This window comes from Coregonus clupeaformis, chromosome 17, assembly GCF_020615455.1.
Source record: "Coregonus clupeaformis isolate EN_2021a chromosome 17, ASM2061545v1, whole genome shotgun sequence".
In the NCBI taxonomy this organism is placed as follows: domain Eukaryota; kingdom Metazoa; phylum Chordata; class Actinopteri; order Salmoniformes; family Salmonidae; genus Coregonus; species Coregonus clupeaformis.
In genome coordinates, this window is record NC_059208.1 from 27,741,263 (window position 1) to 27,760,976 (window position 19,714).

Genomic DNA, 19,714 nt, shown 5'->3' on the forward strand with positions numbered 1-19,714 from the left:
TGAGTTCATGTTCCCCTGGTTAGTGTATTGTGTGTGGTGTTTGTACTCACTGAGATGGCGCTGACGCGTAGTGAGTTGACGGTGGAGTGTGTGAACAGGTACCAGAGCATGGGGCCCATCTCCCCGGTGATGAAGCACTGGCCGTAGTGGGACACCATGGTACACACGTTCTCCACGATCTTACACGCCATGTGGTTCACCACCAGATCCTCCTAAAGACATACACACGCACACACAGACGGACAGACATACACACACACATACAGACACACACGGATGAACGCAAGCACACACACAGTCCCATACAATGGAATGCCCAAGATAAGTTAGCTAGGCTAAATAAAACACAATTATGAATCCTACAAGAACCTGAAGGTCACATCTCAAAGAGAAGCAAACAATTGCTGAGTAACAATTTGATTTACACAAATCATTACAATTGCTGAAATGTGAAGTGGTTCATTATCCACACTATGGGCTATGAACGAGGAATTCTTTATTTAGAGAGAAACACAATTTCAGTGAAATAGGGGTATAGTAATAAAATAATGAAAACATGGTCAGAATGGGTTTTTCAATGCATCCATTATATACTCAATGCATCCATTATATACCACAAATTAATTTTGTCACCTTGTTATCATGGTTACAGTGGGTTACATCATAGGCGTATTATTCCTTGAAAACTTGGAAATGTGGGTCACTACTAACACAACCTAATGAAAATATCTTTCACTAGTTAAAACCAGTATTCTACCACAGTACCTTTCTGAATTCTACTACAGCCACACACCGTAACACACAACAACCACATCAATCAATCAATCAAATGTATTTATGAAGCCCTTTTTACATCAGCAGATGTCACAATGTGCTATACAGAAACCCAGCCTAAAACCCAAAACAGCAAGCAATACAAAACTCCCTAGAAAGGCAGAAACCTAGGAAGAAACCTAGAGAGGAACCAGGCTCTGAAGGGTGCCAGGTGGAGATTATAACAGTACATGGCCATTAAGGCCAGATTTTTCTCCAAGATGTTCAAACGTTCATAGATGACCAGCAGGGTCAAATAATAATCACAGTGGTTGTAGAGGTTGCAACAGGTCAGTACATCAGGAGTAAATGTCACTTGGCTTTTCATAGCTGGGCATTTAGATGTTGAAATAGCAGGTGCGGTAGAGCGAGAGAGTTGAAAACAGCAGGTCAGGGTTCCATAGGCAGAAGAATTGAAACTGGAGCAGCAGCACGACCAGGTGGACTGGGGACAGTAAGGAGTCATCAGGTCAGGTAGTCCTGAGGCATGGTCCTAGGGCTCAGGTCCTCCAGGAGGGGAGGGAGAGAGGGAGAGATTGCATCCCAAATAGCATCCCATTCCCTACATATTGCACTACTTTTGACCAGAGCCCTAGAGGCCTTGGTCAAAAGTAGTAGTGCACCATAAAGGAAATAGGGTGCCATTTGGGACGCAGACTTCGTCTATTTTGGAGGAGTACTCATTACTGAAACTACACAGTATAACGTGAGTGTAGTCTCACAACACGTCTGACAACACATCTCACAACACATCTCATAACACATCTCACAACACAGCTTGAACTTTAAATAACGCCCCAAAACGCTGCTTCAGCTCAGCTCCATCCTTCCCTGCTATCTATCTCCAAGACAAAGAAGCTCTCTGCATAGCTCCTACCTCAGAGAGAGAGACAGAGAGACAGAGAGACAGCGAGAGAGAGAGAGAGAGAGAGAGAGAGAGAGAGAGAGAGAGACAGAGACAGAGACGGAGAGAGACAGAGAGAGAGAGAGACAGAGACAGAGAGAGAGACAGAGAGACAGACAGAGAGAGAGACAGAGAGAGAGAGACAGAGAGAGAGAGAGAGAGAGAGAGAGAGAGAGAGAGAGAGAGAGAGACGGAGAGAAGAGAGAGACGAGAGACAGAGACAGAGAGAGAGACAGAGAGAGACAGAGAGACAGACAGAGAGAGAGAGAGAGAGAGAGAGAGAGAGAGAGAGAGAGAGAGAGAGAGAGAGAGAGAGAGAGAGAGAGAGAGAGAGAGAGAGAGAGGGCTCTAGGTTCTGATATAGTTGAGGTGCTGAGTAGGAGGACACCAGCGCTGATTGAAAAGCTGCTGGAAGGCGAGTGAGGAGTTAAGGAAGGTTGCGTCCCAAATGGCATGGCACCCTATTCCCTACATCAGGGTTCTTCAATTCCGGTCCTGGAGGGCCGAAACACTTCTGTTTTTTATTTCTACCTGGTAGTTAATTGCACTCACCTGGTGTCCCAGGTCTGAATTAGCCCGATTAGAAGGAGAGGATGAAAAACAGAGGTGTTTCGGCCCTCCAGGACCGGAATTGAAGTACCCTGCCCTACATAGTGCACTACTTTTGACCAGAGTCAAATGGCACCCTATTCCCTATATAGGGAATAGGGTGCCATTTGGGACAGAACCGAAGAGTGAACATTGTGAGGGGGAACATTCCACTCAGAAAGACCTTGCTGTATCAGTAGAAAAACTCAACCAAAAACTAGTCCAACTTCAAGTCAAGCTAATCCACACAGAACAGCAGCCTCAAGGTTTCTCTTCTCTCTCCACACAACAACGATACAAAAATCACTGTGAAGAAAAGAAGAGGCAGTTTTTTTAAACACGCCCATTTGTACAACTAACTATCTTTTATACCAGTGTGGACATACTGTACACAGACTCCCTTTTCACAGAGGTCAGGCACCCTGGAGGCTACTGTGCATAAGGTGTGCTGTAACTCGGAGCATGTTTTAACCTGATGTTACAAAGACAACTATACTAAAACAGCGTTAACAAAACAAACTGAGAGAATACCTTGGAGTCATGCGATGCGTCACTACTCATTCCAACCTTTCAGAAAGCGAAGTCCGAAAATGGCATTGAAAATCTAATGTAAAGAATAGAGGCAGGTGGGGCATTAGCATAGATCTCTCTCTCCTACGTTTCTATTAATCAATTTAGCTAAATAGGCCGGGCCTACCAATACCAAAATATGCTGCTTGTATACAAGTTGCTCAGGATAAAAAATGTTTTGTATGAAGTAGCTCTCATGAGAGAAAAGGTTGGAGACCCCTGATCCAACTCAATTAACAAAGGGAATTGGTCCTGGTAGATTTACCAGAGTCCTGGTCAAAAGTAGTGCACTAAATAGGGAATAGGGTGTCATTTGGAAAACAGACATTAAACAGGACATCAGGCACACCTGTGGAGTGGAGTATAGTTTATTCTCTACTGCATTAATACTAACATCTAACATGCAGGGAAAAATGTACATTGAACGCAAAAAAAACTAACATCATCCAAGAAGTTCTCATAAAATGCTTGGGTGTGAGCACTACTTTAAACACAATTTTATTTCCTAGTCCAACTGTTCTACCAGAAACATTTCAATTCCTTAATTTGTTTTGCAGATATACTGTAGATTACCCTGGATTAACCTGAAAATAATTCAAAACAGGAGTCTAATTGAAGTCTAATTGAAGACTGATTCACCATGAAAAGGGATGAAATCATGTCTAGACTGTAGGCCGAAAACCATAACCTAGGGCTAATACTGCAGGGCCTACATGGGGATTGAACACAAAAAACAAAACTATGAGAGTTAAATGTAGTTCTTTACCAAGCTTAGTATCTCCACTACACGGGGATCGAAAAAGCCCCAGTAAACAATTCTACATGAGAAGAAGACTCTTATCATAGCGCTAGCTACAGCTCTTTACTAAGCTTAGCCTCGGTGTCTCCTCTAGTTTGAGCCTGTGCTATATGTTCTCCCAGAGTGTTAGCCGTGTCAGACTGAGAGGAGCCCTACAGTCTCTCTTGTGGTTTCCCCAGCCTGCAACAAGTGCCTGAGTGTAATTATGTCCCTTTTGAAGCAGCAGCGCAGCACCTGGACCAGAAGAACGCTCTATGTAAATTCACAACCGCCAGCTAAGTCTTTCATTATCCTGCTTGTTTTTCATCTCTCCGCTTAGAACTCAATCGTCTCAGTTTAATTGGCATGTTTAATGAATAAGAGTGATATTAAAACCAAAAAAATATCAAAATGGGTTTTAACTTTGTGAAATACGTATTTAGAAGATTACAGAAGAACGTAAAGATGGAGCTAGCTTGTATTTAGTCAGACAGCAAAACACACACAAGGCAGTGTAGAAAGGATCTCTCAAATTATTACGATTGAGTACTACATTACTTTAAGATACAATCTCCCTTGAAGAATGTTCTTTTAAAAGAGACACTTCCCAGTGGGCACACACTGGCTGAATCAACGTTGTTTCCACATCATTTCAATTAAATTACATTGAACCAATGTGGAATAGACGTTGAATTGACGTCTGTGCCCAGTGGGTTCTCTAGCTCACAAAAAATGAAAATGTCATTGATCTTTGCAATATGTACCAGGTCAACACCCTAAAGAATTATGCTTCCTTCTAGAGCAAAAATTTTTTTTATTGCAGCATTAAATGTCCTTCCACACAAACGGAGAGCGTACCAGTCGTGATTATTGCAGTACATTGAATTGCATGTCAGAAGTCCATATGTAGAAACGTAGCAGTGTGTGAGGTAGCTGGTTATTATTACGAGTCATCCAGAGGTCACTGAACGTGCGTCCCAAATTTGCAAATTTGCATTGACCCCCCCCCCCCACCCCTTTGTTTTTACACTGCTGCTACCCACTGTTTATTATCTATGCATAGTCACTTTAGCCCTACCTACATGTACAAATTACCTCGACTAACCTGTACCCCCGCACATTGACTCGGTACCGGTACCCCCTGTATATAGCCTCACTACCTCTTTAAGGAATACCTGGAATAGTATAAAAGTAATCATTCTACCCCCCCTCCCCCACCCCCCCATAAAAAAAACCATAAAAATTGTTATTTTATTGTTTTACTTTTTTAAATGTTTTAATTTTTACTTTAGTTTATTTAGTAAATATTTTCTTAACTCTATTTTCTTAAAACTGCATTGTTGGTTAAGGGTTTATAAGTAAGCATTTCACGGTAAGGTCTATACCTGTTGTATTCGGCGCATGTGTCAAATAAAAATTTGATTTGGTTTGATTTGAAATGGCACCCTACTCCCTATATAGTGCACTACTTTTGACCGTGGCCCAAAGTAGTACACTATATAGGGAATAGGGCTGTGCTACAGAGAGAGATTAGGCTGCAGCTGATTAGGAGGAGAGCATTACAGTAGTTCCTGTGTTAGACTGATAAATGTTTAATGTGAGTGGAAAGCTGTGTGGTGTGGAGCGGTGCGGTGGCCAGGAGTAGGAGATAAGAGTAGGAGGGTTGAAGCCCTTGGCTCCCTCTCCCTGGTAGAGATACACCACCTCCACTGCCTCTGTTCCCAAACACACCTTTCATCATTGGCACTGGGAACAACTTCTTCACGCTCATAAATATTTCCTGCAGGCAGCTCAAGTCGCTTTCTCTCTCTGGCTCTGCCTTCTCCTCCCGGTCTCTCTCTCTGTCCTCTTTCCCTCGCCTTTTCCTGCCCGTCTCCCCCTCTCCCTCTGCCTTGCCTTCTCCTCCCTGTCTCTCTCTCTGTCCTCTTTCCCTTTTCCTGCCCGTCTCCCCCTCTCTCTCTGGCTCTGCCATCTCCTCGTCTCCCTCTATCTCTCACATTCAGGCCCCCCGCTCTCTCACGCTCAGACTTTCCCCTCCATTTTCCTCTCCCTCCTGAAGCATTTGCTGATACTGCTCCACTCGCTGCGATGTTACAGTATGTGGGTTGTTGCCCATAACAAGAGAACAAGCAACTCTCTTCTTGACATCTTATTCTCACAGTTTGTTTGGGCTTTCAGAATCTGCTGTGGTCATGAAAATCTGACATGCAAACACAGCTAGAATGCAGTTACGTCCATTTAAAGTGGTGTAAGCATTTCACATATCAATTCAATTTGAAATGTTTTAACCATGCAGAGAAATACTGCATCAAATTAGTGCTACCAGTGTTGCAAATGAAGTGTGGGAATAGAGTCATCCATAAATAACATATGAAAACATACACTCACTGGCCAGTTTATTAGGTACATCTAGTATTTGGTCGGACCCCCTTTTGCCTCCAGAACAACCGGAATTCTTAGGGCATGGATTCCACAAGTCGGAAATGTTCCACAGGGATGTTGGTCCATGCTGACGCGATGGCATCACGCAGTTGCTGCGGATTAGACGGTGGTACACCGCTGCCACCAGCCTATACCGTAGACACCAGGCAGGATGGGTCCATGGACTCATGCTGCTTACGCCAAATCCTGACTCTGCCATCAGCATGACGCAACAGGAATCGGGATTTGTCGGAGCAGAAAATGTTTTTCCACTCTTCAATTGTCCAGTGTTGGTGATCGTGTGTCCACTGGAGCCTTCTTGTTTTTAGCTGATTGGAGTGGAACATGGTGTGGTCGTCTGCTGCAATAGCCCATCCGTGACAAGAATTTACGAGTTGCGTGTTCCGAGATGCCATTCTGCTCACCCTGTTGTACTGCGCCATTATTTGTCTGTTTGTAGCCTGCCTGTTAACTTGCACGATTCTTGCCATTTTCCTTCGACCTCTCTCATCAACAAGCTGTTTCGCCCACAGGACTGCCGCTGACTGGATGATTTTTGTTTATCGCACCATTTTCGGGAAACCCTAGACACTGTCGTGCGTGAAAAGCCCAGGGGGGTGTCCGTTTCTGAGATACTGGATCCGCCGTGCCTGGCACTGACAATCATACCACGCTCAAAGTCGCTTAGGTCACTTGTTTTGCCCATTCTAATGTTCAATCGAACAGTAACTGAATGCCTCGATGCCTGTCTGCCTGCTTTATATAGCAAGCCACGGCCACCTGACTCACTGTCTGTAGGAGCGATCCATTTTCATGAACGGGTGGTGTACCCAGTCTAATTGCCATATGTTCTTGTTTACAAAGATATGAAGCCGCTGAATCATGCATGCTTGCCACAGCCGGGATCCATCCAATCAAAACTCCCATCCTATTCTAAAAGTTCTACTTCAATCTGTCTTTAGCTGGGGAGGTTCTCCCTGGAGAAGTAGGCAAGTGTCAGTCAGCACTCATCATCGCTCAATAGAAATAAATAAGAAAAGGCACCCAGTAGGCAGCGTCTTAATGACCGACGTGGTGTGAGTGTGTGTGCATGCTGTGCTTCCCTTCCTCAGTCATATCCCCCTCCCGGCCCTCTAAGAGAGGAGCACCCAGACAGTTATTATTAGTCAAGGCGGCTGGTGGAGAGACACAGACTGACTCTCAACACCTCTTTACTTCCCTGCTAGTATTATTCTCATTACAGCTCAGACAGTCTGTATTGAACAAATCCTTTAATTAATCAACCAGAGTCCCCTGTGCCTGCAGTTCGTACGGGACTCATACAGAACTCTCTCCAGAGCTATCCCAGACAGTCACTCAGACAGAACTCTCTGCAGAACTATCCCAGACAGTCAACGTTGTCAACATTGTAAGAAGCACTAACTCTCTAACCTCCCTCTGATGCTGTGAGGTCCCTATGAGTGAAACAGTCCTCAAAACTACTGACCAACAATTCAACAGATATACAATTTTAGAGGTACACTACCGTTCAAAAGTTTGGGGTCACTTCTAAATGTCCTTGTTTTTGAAAGAAAAGCATTTTTTTTGTCCATTAAAATAACATAAAATTGATCAGAAATACAGTGTTGTCACGGTGTCAGTGTAATGCGGTAGACAAAGTCAGGCGCAGGACACAGAACTAAATGAAAACGTAACTTTACTGAACACGTAAAGCGGTGGAAATCCCTCAACATGGAGGGATCGAGGATGTCCCTCCTAGGGACCCAGCACCGTTCCTCCAGACCGTTCCCCTCCCACTCCACGAGATACTGCAGGCCCCCCACCCGACGCCTCGAATCCAATATGGAACGAACCGAGTACGCCGGTGCCCCCTCGATGTCCAGTGGGGGTGGAGGAACCTCCTGTATCTCAGACTCCTGGAGTGGACCAGCTACCACCGGCCTAAGGAGAGACACATGGAACGAGGGGTTAATATGATAATTAGGAGGAAGTTGCAACCTATAACATACCTCATTCAATCTCCTCAGGACTTTGAATGGCCCCACAAACCGCCGACCCAGCTTCCGGCAGGGCAGGCGAAGGGGCAGGTTTTCGGGTCGAGAGCCAGACCCGGTCCCCCGGTGCATACACCGGGGCCTCACTGCGGTGGCGGTCGGCGCTCGCCTTTTTCCGCCTGATGACCCGCTGCAGACGTACATGGGCAGCGCTCCAGGTCTCCTGCGAGCGCCGAAACCACTCGTCCACCGCAGGTGCCTTGATCTGGCTCTGATGCCAAGGTGCCAGGACCGGCTGATACACGTTGGAATGGAGAAAGGTTAGTGGAGGAGTGGCGGATGGAGTTCTGGGCTATCTCTGCCCAGGGGAGGAAAACCAACCACTCCCCCCACTGGTCCTGGCAATACGAACTCAGAAACCTACCCACCTCCTGGTTGACTCTCTCCACCTGCCCTTTACTCTCGGGGTGAAACCCTGAGGTCAGACTGACCGAGACTCCCAGACGTTCCATGAACGCCCTCCAAACCCTTGAGGTGAACTGGGAACCCTGATCAGACACTATATCCTCAGGTACCCCGTAGTGCCGGAAGACGTGTGTAAATAGGGCCTCAGCAGTCTGTAGGGCCGTAGGGAGGCCGGGCAAAGGAATGAGGCGGCAGGACTTAGAAAACCGATCCACAACGACCAGGATCGTGGTGTTCCCTTGTGAGGGGGGAAGATCTGTCACGAAGTCCACCGATAGTTGGGACCATGGTCGTTGTGGAACGGGTAGGGGTTGCAATTTCCCTCTTGGCAGGTGTCTAGGAGTTTTACACTGGGCACACACCGAGCAGGAGGAAACATAAACCCTCACGTCCTTAGCTAAGGTGGGCCACCAGTACTTCCCAATAAGACAGTGCACTGTCCAACCTATGCCAGGATGACCAGAGAAGGGTGACATGTGAGCCCAATAGATCAAACGATCGCGGACATCCAGCGGTATGTACACACGACCCTCTGGACACTGGGGAGGAGTGGGTTCGTTACGCAACGCCCGCTCGATCTCCGTATCAACCTCCCACACCACCGGTGCCAACGACGCCGCAAGCATGGGAGTAGGCTCCACGGAACTCTCCTCCGTGTCATACAGTCGGGACAGAGCATCTTCCTCAGCGTTCTGGGAACCTGGCCTGTAAGAAAGGGTGAAAACAAAACGGGTGAGAAACATGGACCACCTTGCCTGGCGAGGGTTTAATCTCCTCACTGCCCGGATGTACTCCAGATTGTGGTGGTCAGTCAAAATGAGAAAAGGGTGTTTAGCCCCCTCAAGCCAATGTCTCCACGCTTTCAGAGCTTCGACCACAGCCAACAGCTCCCGGTCCCCCACATCATAGTTGCGCTCCGCCGGGCTGAGCTTCTTGGAAAGAAGGCACAGGGGCGGAGTTTAGGTGGCGTACCCAGCGCTGAGACAGTACAGCGCCTATTCCAGCCTCGGACGCGTCCACCTCCACCGTGAAGGCTAAGGAGGGGTCCGGATGAGCCAGCACTGGAGCCGAGGTAAACAGGTCCTTCAGACGACTAAAAGCCCTGTCCGCCTCAGCTGACCACCGCAGACGCACCGGCCCCCCCTTCAGCAACGAGGTAATGGGAGCTGCTACCTGACCAAAGCCCCGGATAAATCTCCGGTAGTAATTGGCAAAACCCCAAAATCGCTGCACCTCCTTTACCGTGGTTGGAGTCGCCCAATTACGCACGGCCGTAATGCGGTCACTCTCCATCCTCACCCCTGACGCGGACATGTGGTACCCCAAGAAAGAGATGGCCTCCTGGAAGAACAGGCATTTCTCTGCCTTAGCATACAGGTCATGCTCCAACAGTCGTCCAAGCACTTTACGCACCAGGGACACATGCTCGGCCCGTGTAGCGGAGTATATAAGGATGTCATCAATATACACCACTACCCCTTGTCCGTGCAGGTCCCTGAAAATCTCATCCACAAATGATTGGAAAACTGATGGAGCATTCATTAACCCGTATGGCATGACCAGATACTCATAATGTCCAGAGGTGGTACTAAATGCCGTCTTCCACTCATCTCCCTCCCGGATACGCACTAGGTTGTACACGCTCCTGAGATCCAATTTTGTGAAGAAGCGTGCCCCGTGCAATGATTCTGTCATACTAGCTATCAGGGGTAATGGATAGCTGTACTTGATGGTAATCTGATTTAAGCCACGGTAATCAATGCACGGGCGTAACCCACCATCTTTCTTCTTCACAAAAAAGAAACTCGAGGAGACAGGTGAAGTGGATGGCCAAATGTATCCCTGCCTCAGAGATTCAGTGACATATGTCTCCATAGCCGCCTTCTCCTCCTGAGACAAAGGATACACGTGACTCCGGGGAAGTGCAGCTCCTACCTGGAGATTTATCGCACAATCCCCCGGACGATGGGGTGGTAATTTAGTCGCCCTCTTTTTACTGAAGGCGATAGCCAAATCGGCATACTCGGAAGGAATGTGCATAGTGGAAACCTGGTTTGGACTTTCCACCGTAGTTGCCCCCAAGGAAACTCCTAAACACCTCCCTGAACACTGACCGGACCATCCCTTGAGAGCCCTCTGTTGCCATGAAATCGTGGGGTCATGAATGGTTAACCAGGGAAGTCCCAACACCACAGGATACGCAGATAGAGGCTAATCCTCTCCTCATGACCCTCCTGTGTCATCATCAGCAGTGGAGCGGTGACCTCCCTGATTATGCCTGACCCTAACGGGCGACTATCTAATGCATGCACAGGGAAAGGTTTATCTATAGACACAGTAGGGATCCCTAAACTACGGGCATACTGGCGATCAATAAAATTCCCAGCCGCGCCTGAATCTACTAGCGCCTTATGCTGGGAATGGGGAGAAAACTCTGGAAACATAATATCAATAAACATATTAGCAACAGGGAGCTCTGGGTTACTCGGGTGCCTACTTACCTGAGACGGTCGACCAGTGCTCTGCTTGCTGCCTCGACCTCCTGAGAACCCTCCCCAGCACCGACCAGCAGTGTGTCCTCTGCGGCCACAGTTGGTGCAGGGGACGGTCCCTCTCCCAGTCTCCCTAACCGCAGCACGTCCGAGCTCCATGGGGGTAGGCTCGGAGGTGCTGGGGGATGGAATGGACGGCCCCCCATCAGAACGTCCGCGGGCTGCCAACAGGTTATCCAACCTGATGGACATGTCCACCAGTTGGTCCAGGTTGGGAATTGGTGTCCCTGCAGGCCAGTTCCCGACGGACGTTCTCCCTTAAGCTGCAACGATAGTGGTCGATCAGGGCCCTCTCATTCCATCACGCACTGGCTGCTAAAGTTCTAAACTCCAGCGAAAACTCCTGCGTGCTCCTTATCTCTTGTCGTAGGTGGAACAGACGTTCTCCCGCCGCTCTCCCTTCAGGTGGATGATCGAATACCGCCCGGAAGCGGCGGGTGAAATCCTTGTAGCGGACAGTTCTCGAGTCTATTCCTCCCCACTCTGCGTTGGGCCACTCAAGCGCCTTCCCCGATAGACAGGAGATGAGGGCGGACACGCTCTCGTATCCCGAAGGCGCCGGGTGAATAGTGGCCAGGTAGAGCTCTACCTGGAGGAGAAATCTCTGGCACCCGGCAGGTGTACCGTCATATGCCCTCGGGAGCGAGAGACGAATTCCACTGGACCCAGGTGGCGAAGTGGTAGCCAGTGTTGTAGGTGGTTGAGTGGTTGGACATGGTGAAGGGATACCACCTCTCTCCAATCGTTCCATCATCTGGGACACTCGTTCCATTGTGGCACAGAGAGTCTGAATCTTCGTCTCTTGACTTTGGACTCGTTCCTCCATCGTCTCGGTAAATCCGGCTGTTCCTGCTGACTCCATATTGGTGCGTGTTTCTGTCACGGTGTCAGTGTAATGCGGTAGACGAAGTCAGGCGCAGGACACAGAACTAAATGAAAACTTAACTTTACTGAACACGTAAAGAAACAAGTAAACCTCCACGCAGGACCCGCTCACCAACGACACACGAAACAATAAACAAACACGCACAGAGCACAATGGGAGCCACAGGGTTAAATAGGGACGGAGTAATTACAAGATGGGAAACAGGTGTGAAACAATCAGACAACAACAGGTAGAACATAGAAACATAGAACATAGATCGGCAGCAGCTAGTACTCCGGTGACGACGAACGCCGAAGCCTGCCCGAGCAAGGAGGAAGGGCAGCCTCGGCAGAATTTGTGACAAGTGTAGACATTGGTAATGTTGTAAATGGCTATTGTAGCTGGAAACGGCTGATTTGTAATGGAATATCTACATAGGCGTACAGAGGCCCATTATCAGCAACCATCAGTCCTGTGTTCCAATGGCACGTTGTGTTTGCTAATCCAAGTTTATCATTTAAAAAGGCTAATTGATCATTAGAAAACCCTTTTGAAATTATGTTAGCACAGCTGAAAACTGTTGTGCTGATTAAAGAAGCAATAAAACTGGCCTTCTTGAGTATCTGGAGCAGGGTTCTTCAATCCTGGTCCTGGAGGGCCGAAACACCTCTGTTTTTCATCCTCTCCTTCTAATCAGGGGCTAATTCAGACCTGGGAAAACCAGGTGAGTGCAATTAACTACCAGGTAGAAATAAAAAACAGAAGTGTTTCGGCCCTCCAGGACCAGGATTGAAGAACCCTGATCTGGAGCATCAGCAATTGTGGGTTAGATTACAGGCTCAAAATGGCCAGAAACAAAGAACTTTCTTATGAAACTTGTCAGTCTATTCTTGTTCTGAGAAATGAAGGCTATTCCATGTGAGAAATCGCCTCTTCACTGTTGACGTTGAGACTGGTGTTTTGAGGGTACTATTTAATGAAGCTGCCAGTTGAGGACCCCCCAACTCACAAATCTTGGGAATAAGTTTGCTCCACATTGGTATATAAGATGGCCAGTCTAAAAGCTTTGCTAATGAACTTATAATGAACACGTAATATCAACGCTCCCTTCTGGGAGAAGAGCCATCGTCTTTTGAAACAAACTCAGTTTTGTAATTAAGAAGAACAGATGCAGTAGCTGAGGAACAACGGTCCTCTGGCCAGACTGACTATCTGGCTGACTGACACACTACTACACATGCAGTGTGTGTGTGTGTGTGTGTGCGTGCGCTGGTGTATCCACCGGTCGTTAATTGCCGGCGAGGACATGACAAGGACTCATCCATCCGGGGCTGTTTTGATGCAGTTTGCATGACAGGGGCTTAACTTTACTTTACTGAACACGTAAAGAAACAAGTAAACCTCCACGCAGGACCCGCTCACCAACGACACACGAAACAATAAACAAACACGCACAGAGCACAATGGGAGCCACAGGGTTAAATAGGGACGGAGTAATTACAAGATGGGAAACAGGTGTGAAACAATCAGACAACAACAGGTAGAACATAGAAACATAGAACATAGATCGGCAGCAGCTAGTACTCCGGTGACGACGAACGCCCGAAGCCTGCCCGAGCAAGGAGGAAGGGCAGCCTCGGCAGAATTTGTGACAAGTGTAGACATTGGTAATGTTGTAAATGGCTATTGTAGCTGGAAACGGCTGATTTGTAATGGAATATCTACATAGGCGTACAGAGGCCCATTATCAGCAACCATCAGTCCTGTGTTCCAATGGCACGTTGTGTTTGCTAATCCAAGTTTATCATTTAAAAAGGCTAATTGATCATTAGAAAACCCTTTTGAAATTATGTTAGCACAGCTGAAAACTGTTGTGCTGATTAAAGAAGCAATAAAACTGGCCTTCTTGAGTATCTGGAGCATCAGCAATTGTGGGTTAGATTACAGGCTCAAAATGGCCAGAAACAAAGAACTTTCTTATGAAACTTGTCAGTCTATTCTTGTTCTGAGAAATGAAGGCTATTCCATGTGAGAAATCGCCTCTTCACTGTTGACGTTGAGACTGGTGTTTTGAGGGTACTATTTAATGAAGCTGCCAGTTGAGGACCCCCCAACTCACAAATCTTGGGAATAAGTTTGCTCCACATTGGTATATAAGATGGCCAGTCTAAAAGCTTTGCTAATGAACTTATAATGAACACGTAATATCAACGCTCCCTTCTGGGAGAAGAGCCATCATCTTTTGAAACAAACTCAGTTTTGTAATTAAGAAGAACAGATGCAGTAGCTGAGGAACAACGGTCCTCTGGCCAGACTGACTATCTGGCTGACTGACACACTACTACACATGCAGTGTGTGTGTGTGTGTGTGCGTGCGCTGGTGTATCCACCGGTCGTTAATTGCCGGCGAGGACATGACAAGGACTCATCCATCCGGGGCTGTTTTGATGCAGTTTGCATGACAGGGGCTGACGACTGAGTCTGCTGCATGCCCTTGACTTGCAGTTGGCAAACAATGCCTGTAGGGCCTTGTAGGAGGATCATTACTGCACGGATCTCCCCCCACCCCCTCCCTCCCCCCTGCTGAGGCAGGTGCAGCAGACTTACCCCTTCCCGAAGGCACCTCATTAACACCGTGTAGGCGGCAGCAGGAACGACCCACAGCTCTCCTGGGTACTCTTTCTTCTCCTCCTGCGGGGAGAGAGAGGGAAGAGAAGGGAAGAGAAGGGAAGAGAAGGTCTGTAGTGGAGACAGAGAGGACTCCTGTAGTGGCTCATTGGGGGAACAATTAGGGCAAAACAAAGCAGCAGCAGCTAGCGTAATTAGGCTAAATAAATAAGCCCCAAACAACGTTCACAAATGCTCTAGCTAGCTACCAAATTTGGAACTTTGGAAATTCCTTTGGTACTGGTGAGGGAATGTGTGTTATTATGTCGTTGTAAACTGGGGATATGTGAACATATTGACAATAAACAGTGTGTTTATGATGAGTGATGTAGTGGACCAAAACCATATGGAAACACTGTTTACACACCTGTTATATTTTCAGAATAATCTTTATGCACCTATTACACTACATGTGAATTTGTTTTGTGTTAGCTATCATTTACGCTATTCTCCTCCCGACATCTCCACTGGTGCTCACACTTTCATCACTACATCCCTGTTAATGAGGCCTTTGATCATACACTGCACTGCATGCAGATGTAGGATCTTAATTTGATCACTCTTTTGTTGCTGAGAATTTTCCATGCAAACTTGTAGTGTATTCAAATTTTAAAAAGGCTTCAAAAGTTTGTAATTTCCACTTTGAAATTTCAGACTTGATTTGCCCTAACGAAAAATGTATCAACCCCTACAAAAATGTTGTTGCTGCAGGATTATTTTCCTGCTGTAGCAAACTGTCTCAAATGAAGATCCTACATCTGTAGTGTTCAGAGAGCCCATTAACCACAAGGCTTGCTTTTACCTAAGGTCTGCTTTCATGCCATCTATTCATTTTTCTGTGTTTTTGCTTTCTATTTTGCTATGTAATAAAGTATACCTACAGTACATCAATCCTCATACAGATTTTTTCCCCATTTTGTCCATCATGCAGTAATAATAATCTGAAAGGGCCTCGAAATGTCACTCGCTTCTCAGAATACTGAAATGATTTAGAGGCATCTCTATTATTCTGTGGATATGGTGTACGAATTCATAAGATTCTCAACATAAAATAGGAGAAAGATAATTGTCGGGTGTACCAATATGGTGTGGATCCATAACACGCAATTACTCTTCACAGGTATTTTTATTAAACTAGAACTAACCTACCCAAATTAAGCCTTGAAAGCACATTCCCATACAGTAAAACACTTTGTGGAGAAAAAACAAATAGCCAATAGTGAATAAAGGGCACTTTGAAACCCCTTACCTCTATTGGTTAATCAGCCAATAAAGTCAATAGCCATTGTGTGTGTGCTGCACTGAGTGACCCTGACAAACTGGACAGCTCAGAGAGGAATTCCCCTGAAACTAAAGATAATATCACACCAGCAGGAACCTTCATGTGTGTCTACATGGCGTTCAGGTGCAGTGGGAGATCAAGACAGCTTACAGTCAAAAGGACAGGGTGAAAGTTAAAACAGCTCTTTTGCATAGCTTTTCAAAGGAACAATAAACTAGTGGCAAACCATTACTTATCTATTTTTTACTTAACACTTATTTTTCTTAAAACTGCTTTGTTGGTTAAGGGCTTGTAAGTAAGCATTTCACTGTAAGGTCTACACCTGCTGTATTCGGCGCATGTGACAAATACAATTTAATTTGATGTAGAGCGATAGGTCATTTAGTGTTTTCAAACCCTTGCACAAACATCAAACACAAAAACCAAATACAGACAGACAAACATCTTTAAGTGCTGATATTACTGAGAGTGCTTAAATACAGTAGTTGTTTAAGCAGGTATCTTTGTGGTAGATTATTGACAGTATCAGAATATCTTCATAAAGGCCTACGCCAACAGACATATTAGTCACTTTGTGACAACTGCTAATTTAAAAAGGGCTTTATAAAATACATTTGATTGATTGATTGAATTGAAGTTATTAGGTCTTGTACCGAAAATTGGCATTCATTTCACACACTCATTTCATTAAGACAGTAGTATGCATAGGGTTGAACGAGCACTGATTTGGAGTATATCATCACCTGCGTTGCGATGAGGTAGAGCAGCTCCCCCAGTGGTGGCAGCAGGCACTGCTTCAGTTTGCTGTTCCTGAAGTTCTCCCTGATCAGCTCCGTGAACATGACAACAGCCTGGAGACGCGGAGAATGCACTAGTATCAGTCAGTCACTCACAGTAGTGACAGCACTTCACAACGCTTTATATTGAATAATGTACCCTATCAAGACTGGATACGCAACAGTGTACAGACACAGAGTAGAATACTGTGCTATGGCAGAAGTTTTATTTTTCCCCATTACATCCTGTTATGTTTCTACTTCAGCAATAAGGTCTATATTGTTAATGAGTGACCACCAGACTGCATCAAACGGTGTACATTAATAAACTATGAGGCCTGTAGACCTGACAGATTTAAAGCCCATGAAGCCAAGGGTATGGAGCTACATTATAACACTATAAAGGGTATGGAGCTACATTATAACACTATAAAGGGTATGGAGCTACATTATAACACTATAAAGGGTTTGGAGCTACATTATAACACTATAAAGGGTATTGAGCTACATTATAACACTATAAAAGGGTATGGAGCTACATTATAACACTATAAAGGGTATGGAGCTACATTATAACACTATAAAGGGTATGGAGCTACATTATAACACTATAAAGGGTATGGAGCTACATTATAACACTATAAAGGGTACAGAGCTACATTATAACACTATAAAGGGTATAGAGCTACATTATAACACTATAAAGGGTATTGAGCTACATTATAACACTATAAAGGGTATGGAGCTACATTATAACACTATAAAGGGTATGGAGCTACATTATAACACTATAAAGGGTATGGAGCTACATTATAACACTATAAAGGGTATGGAGTTACATTATAACACTATAAAAGGTATAGAGCTACATTATAACACTATAAAGGGTATGGAGCTACATTATAACACTATAAAGGGTACGGAGCTACATTATAACACTATAAAGGGTACAGAACTACATTATAACACTATAAAGGGTATAGAGCTACATTATAACACTATAAAGGGTATTGAGCTACATTATAACACTATAAAGGGTATGGAGCTACATTATAACACTATAAAGGGTATGGAGTTACATTATAACACTATAAAAGGTACAGAGCTACATTATAACACTATAAAGGGTATGGAGCTACATTATAACACTATAAAGGGTATGGAGCTACATTATAACACTATAAAGGGTATGGAGCTACATTATAACACTATAAAGGGTATGGAGTTACATTATAACACTATAAAAGGTATAGAGCTACATTATAACACTATAAAGGGTATGGAGCTACATTATAACACTATACAGGGTATAGAGCTACATTAAGACACTATAAAGGGTACAGAGCTACATTATAACACTATAAAGGGTACAGAGCTACATTATAACACTATAAAGGGTATGGAGCTACATTATACACTATAAAGGGTATAGAGCTACATTAAGACACTATAAAGGGTACAGAGCTACATTATAACACTATAAAGGGTACAGAGCTACATTATAACACTATAAAGGGTACAGAGCTACATTATAACACTATAAAGGGTATGGAGCTACATTATAACACTATAAAGGGTACAGAGCTACATTATAACACTATAAAGGGTATAGAGCTACATTATAACACTATAAAGGGTATAGAGCTACATTAAGACACTATAAAGGGTACAGAGCTACATTATAACACTATAAAGGGTATGGAGCTACATTATAAACACTATAAAGGGTACAGAGCTACATTATAACACTATAAAGGGTACAGAGCTACATTATAACACTATAAAGGGTACAGAGCTACATTATAACACTATAAAGGGTACAGAGCTACATTATAACACTATAAAGGGTACAGAGCTACATTATAACACTATAAAGGGTATAGAGCTACATTATAACACTATAAAGGGTATAGAGCTACATTAAGACACTATAAAGGGTACAGAGCTACATTATAACACTATAAAGGGTACGGAGCTACATTATAACACTATAAAGGGTACAGAGCTACATTATAACACTATAAAGGGTACAGAGCTACATTATAACACTATAAAGGGTACAGAGCTACATTATAACACTATAAAGGGTACAGAGCTACATTATAACACTATAAAGGGTATGGAGCTACATTATAACACTATAAAGGGTACAGAGCTACATTATAACACTATAAAGGGTACAGAGCTACATTATAACACTATAAAGGGTACAGAGCTACATTATAACACTATAAAGGGTATGGAGCTACATTATAACACTATACAGGGTATAGAGCTACATTAAGACACTATAAAGGGTACAGAGCTACATTATAACACTATAAAGGGTACAGAGCTACATTATAACACAATAAAGGGTATGGAGCTACATTATACACTATAAAGGGTATAGAGCTACATTAAGACACTATAAAGGGTACAGAGCTACATTATAACACTATAAAGGGTATGGAGCTACATTATAACACTATAAAGGGTATAGAGCTACATTAAGACACTATAAAGGGTACAGAGCTACATTATAACACTATAAAGGGTATGCAGCTACATTATAACACTATAAAGGGTATAGAGCTACATTATAACACTATAAAGGGTATAGAGCTACATTAAGACACTATAAAGGGTACAGAGCTACATTATAACACTATAAAGGGTACGGAGCTACATTATAACACTATAAAGGGTACAGAGCTACATTATAACACTATAAAGGGTACAGAGCTACATTATAACACTATAAAGGGTACAGAGCTACATTATAACACTATAAAGGGTACAGAGCTACATTATAACACTATAAAGGGTATGGAGCTACATTATAACACTATAAAAGGGTACAGAGCTACATTATAACACTATAAAGGGTACAGAGCTACATTATAACACTATAAAGGGTACAGAGCTACATTATAACACTATAAAGGGTATGGAGCTACATTATAACACTATACAGGGTATAGAGCTACATTAAGACACTATAAAGGGTACAGAGCTACATTATAACACTATAAAGGGTACAGAGCTACATTATAACAC

At 44.5% G+C, this 19,714-nt stretch overlaps 1 protein-coding gene across 1 annotated transcript in view; it reads right to left on the bottom strand.

The window, feature by feature from the left end:
• Positions 1–19,714, bottom strand: part of LOC121543902 (serine/threonine-protein kinase ULK4-like) — a 142,450-nt gene that overhangs the window by 89,859 nt on the left and 32,877 nt on the right. Inside the window, 3 exon segments of the mRNA XM_045225985.1 lie at positions 51–212; positions 14,558–14,641; positions 16,643–16,750. Coding sequence (XP_045081920.1) covers positions 51–212; positions 14,558–14,641; positions 16,643–16,750 — 354 coding nt within the window.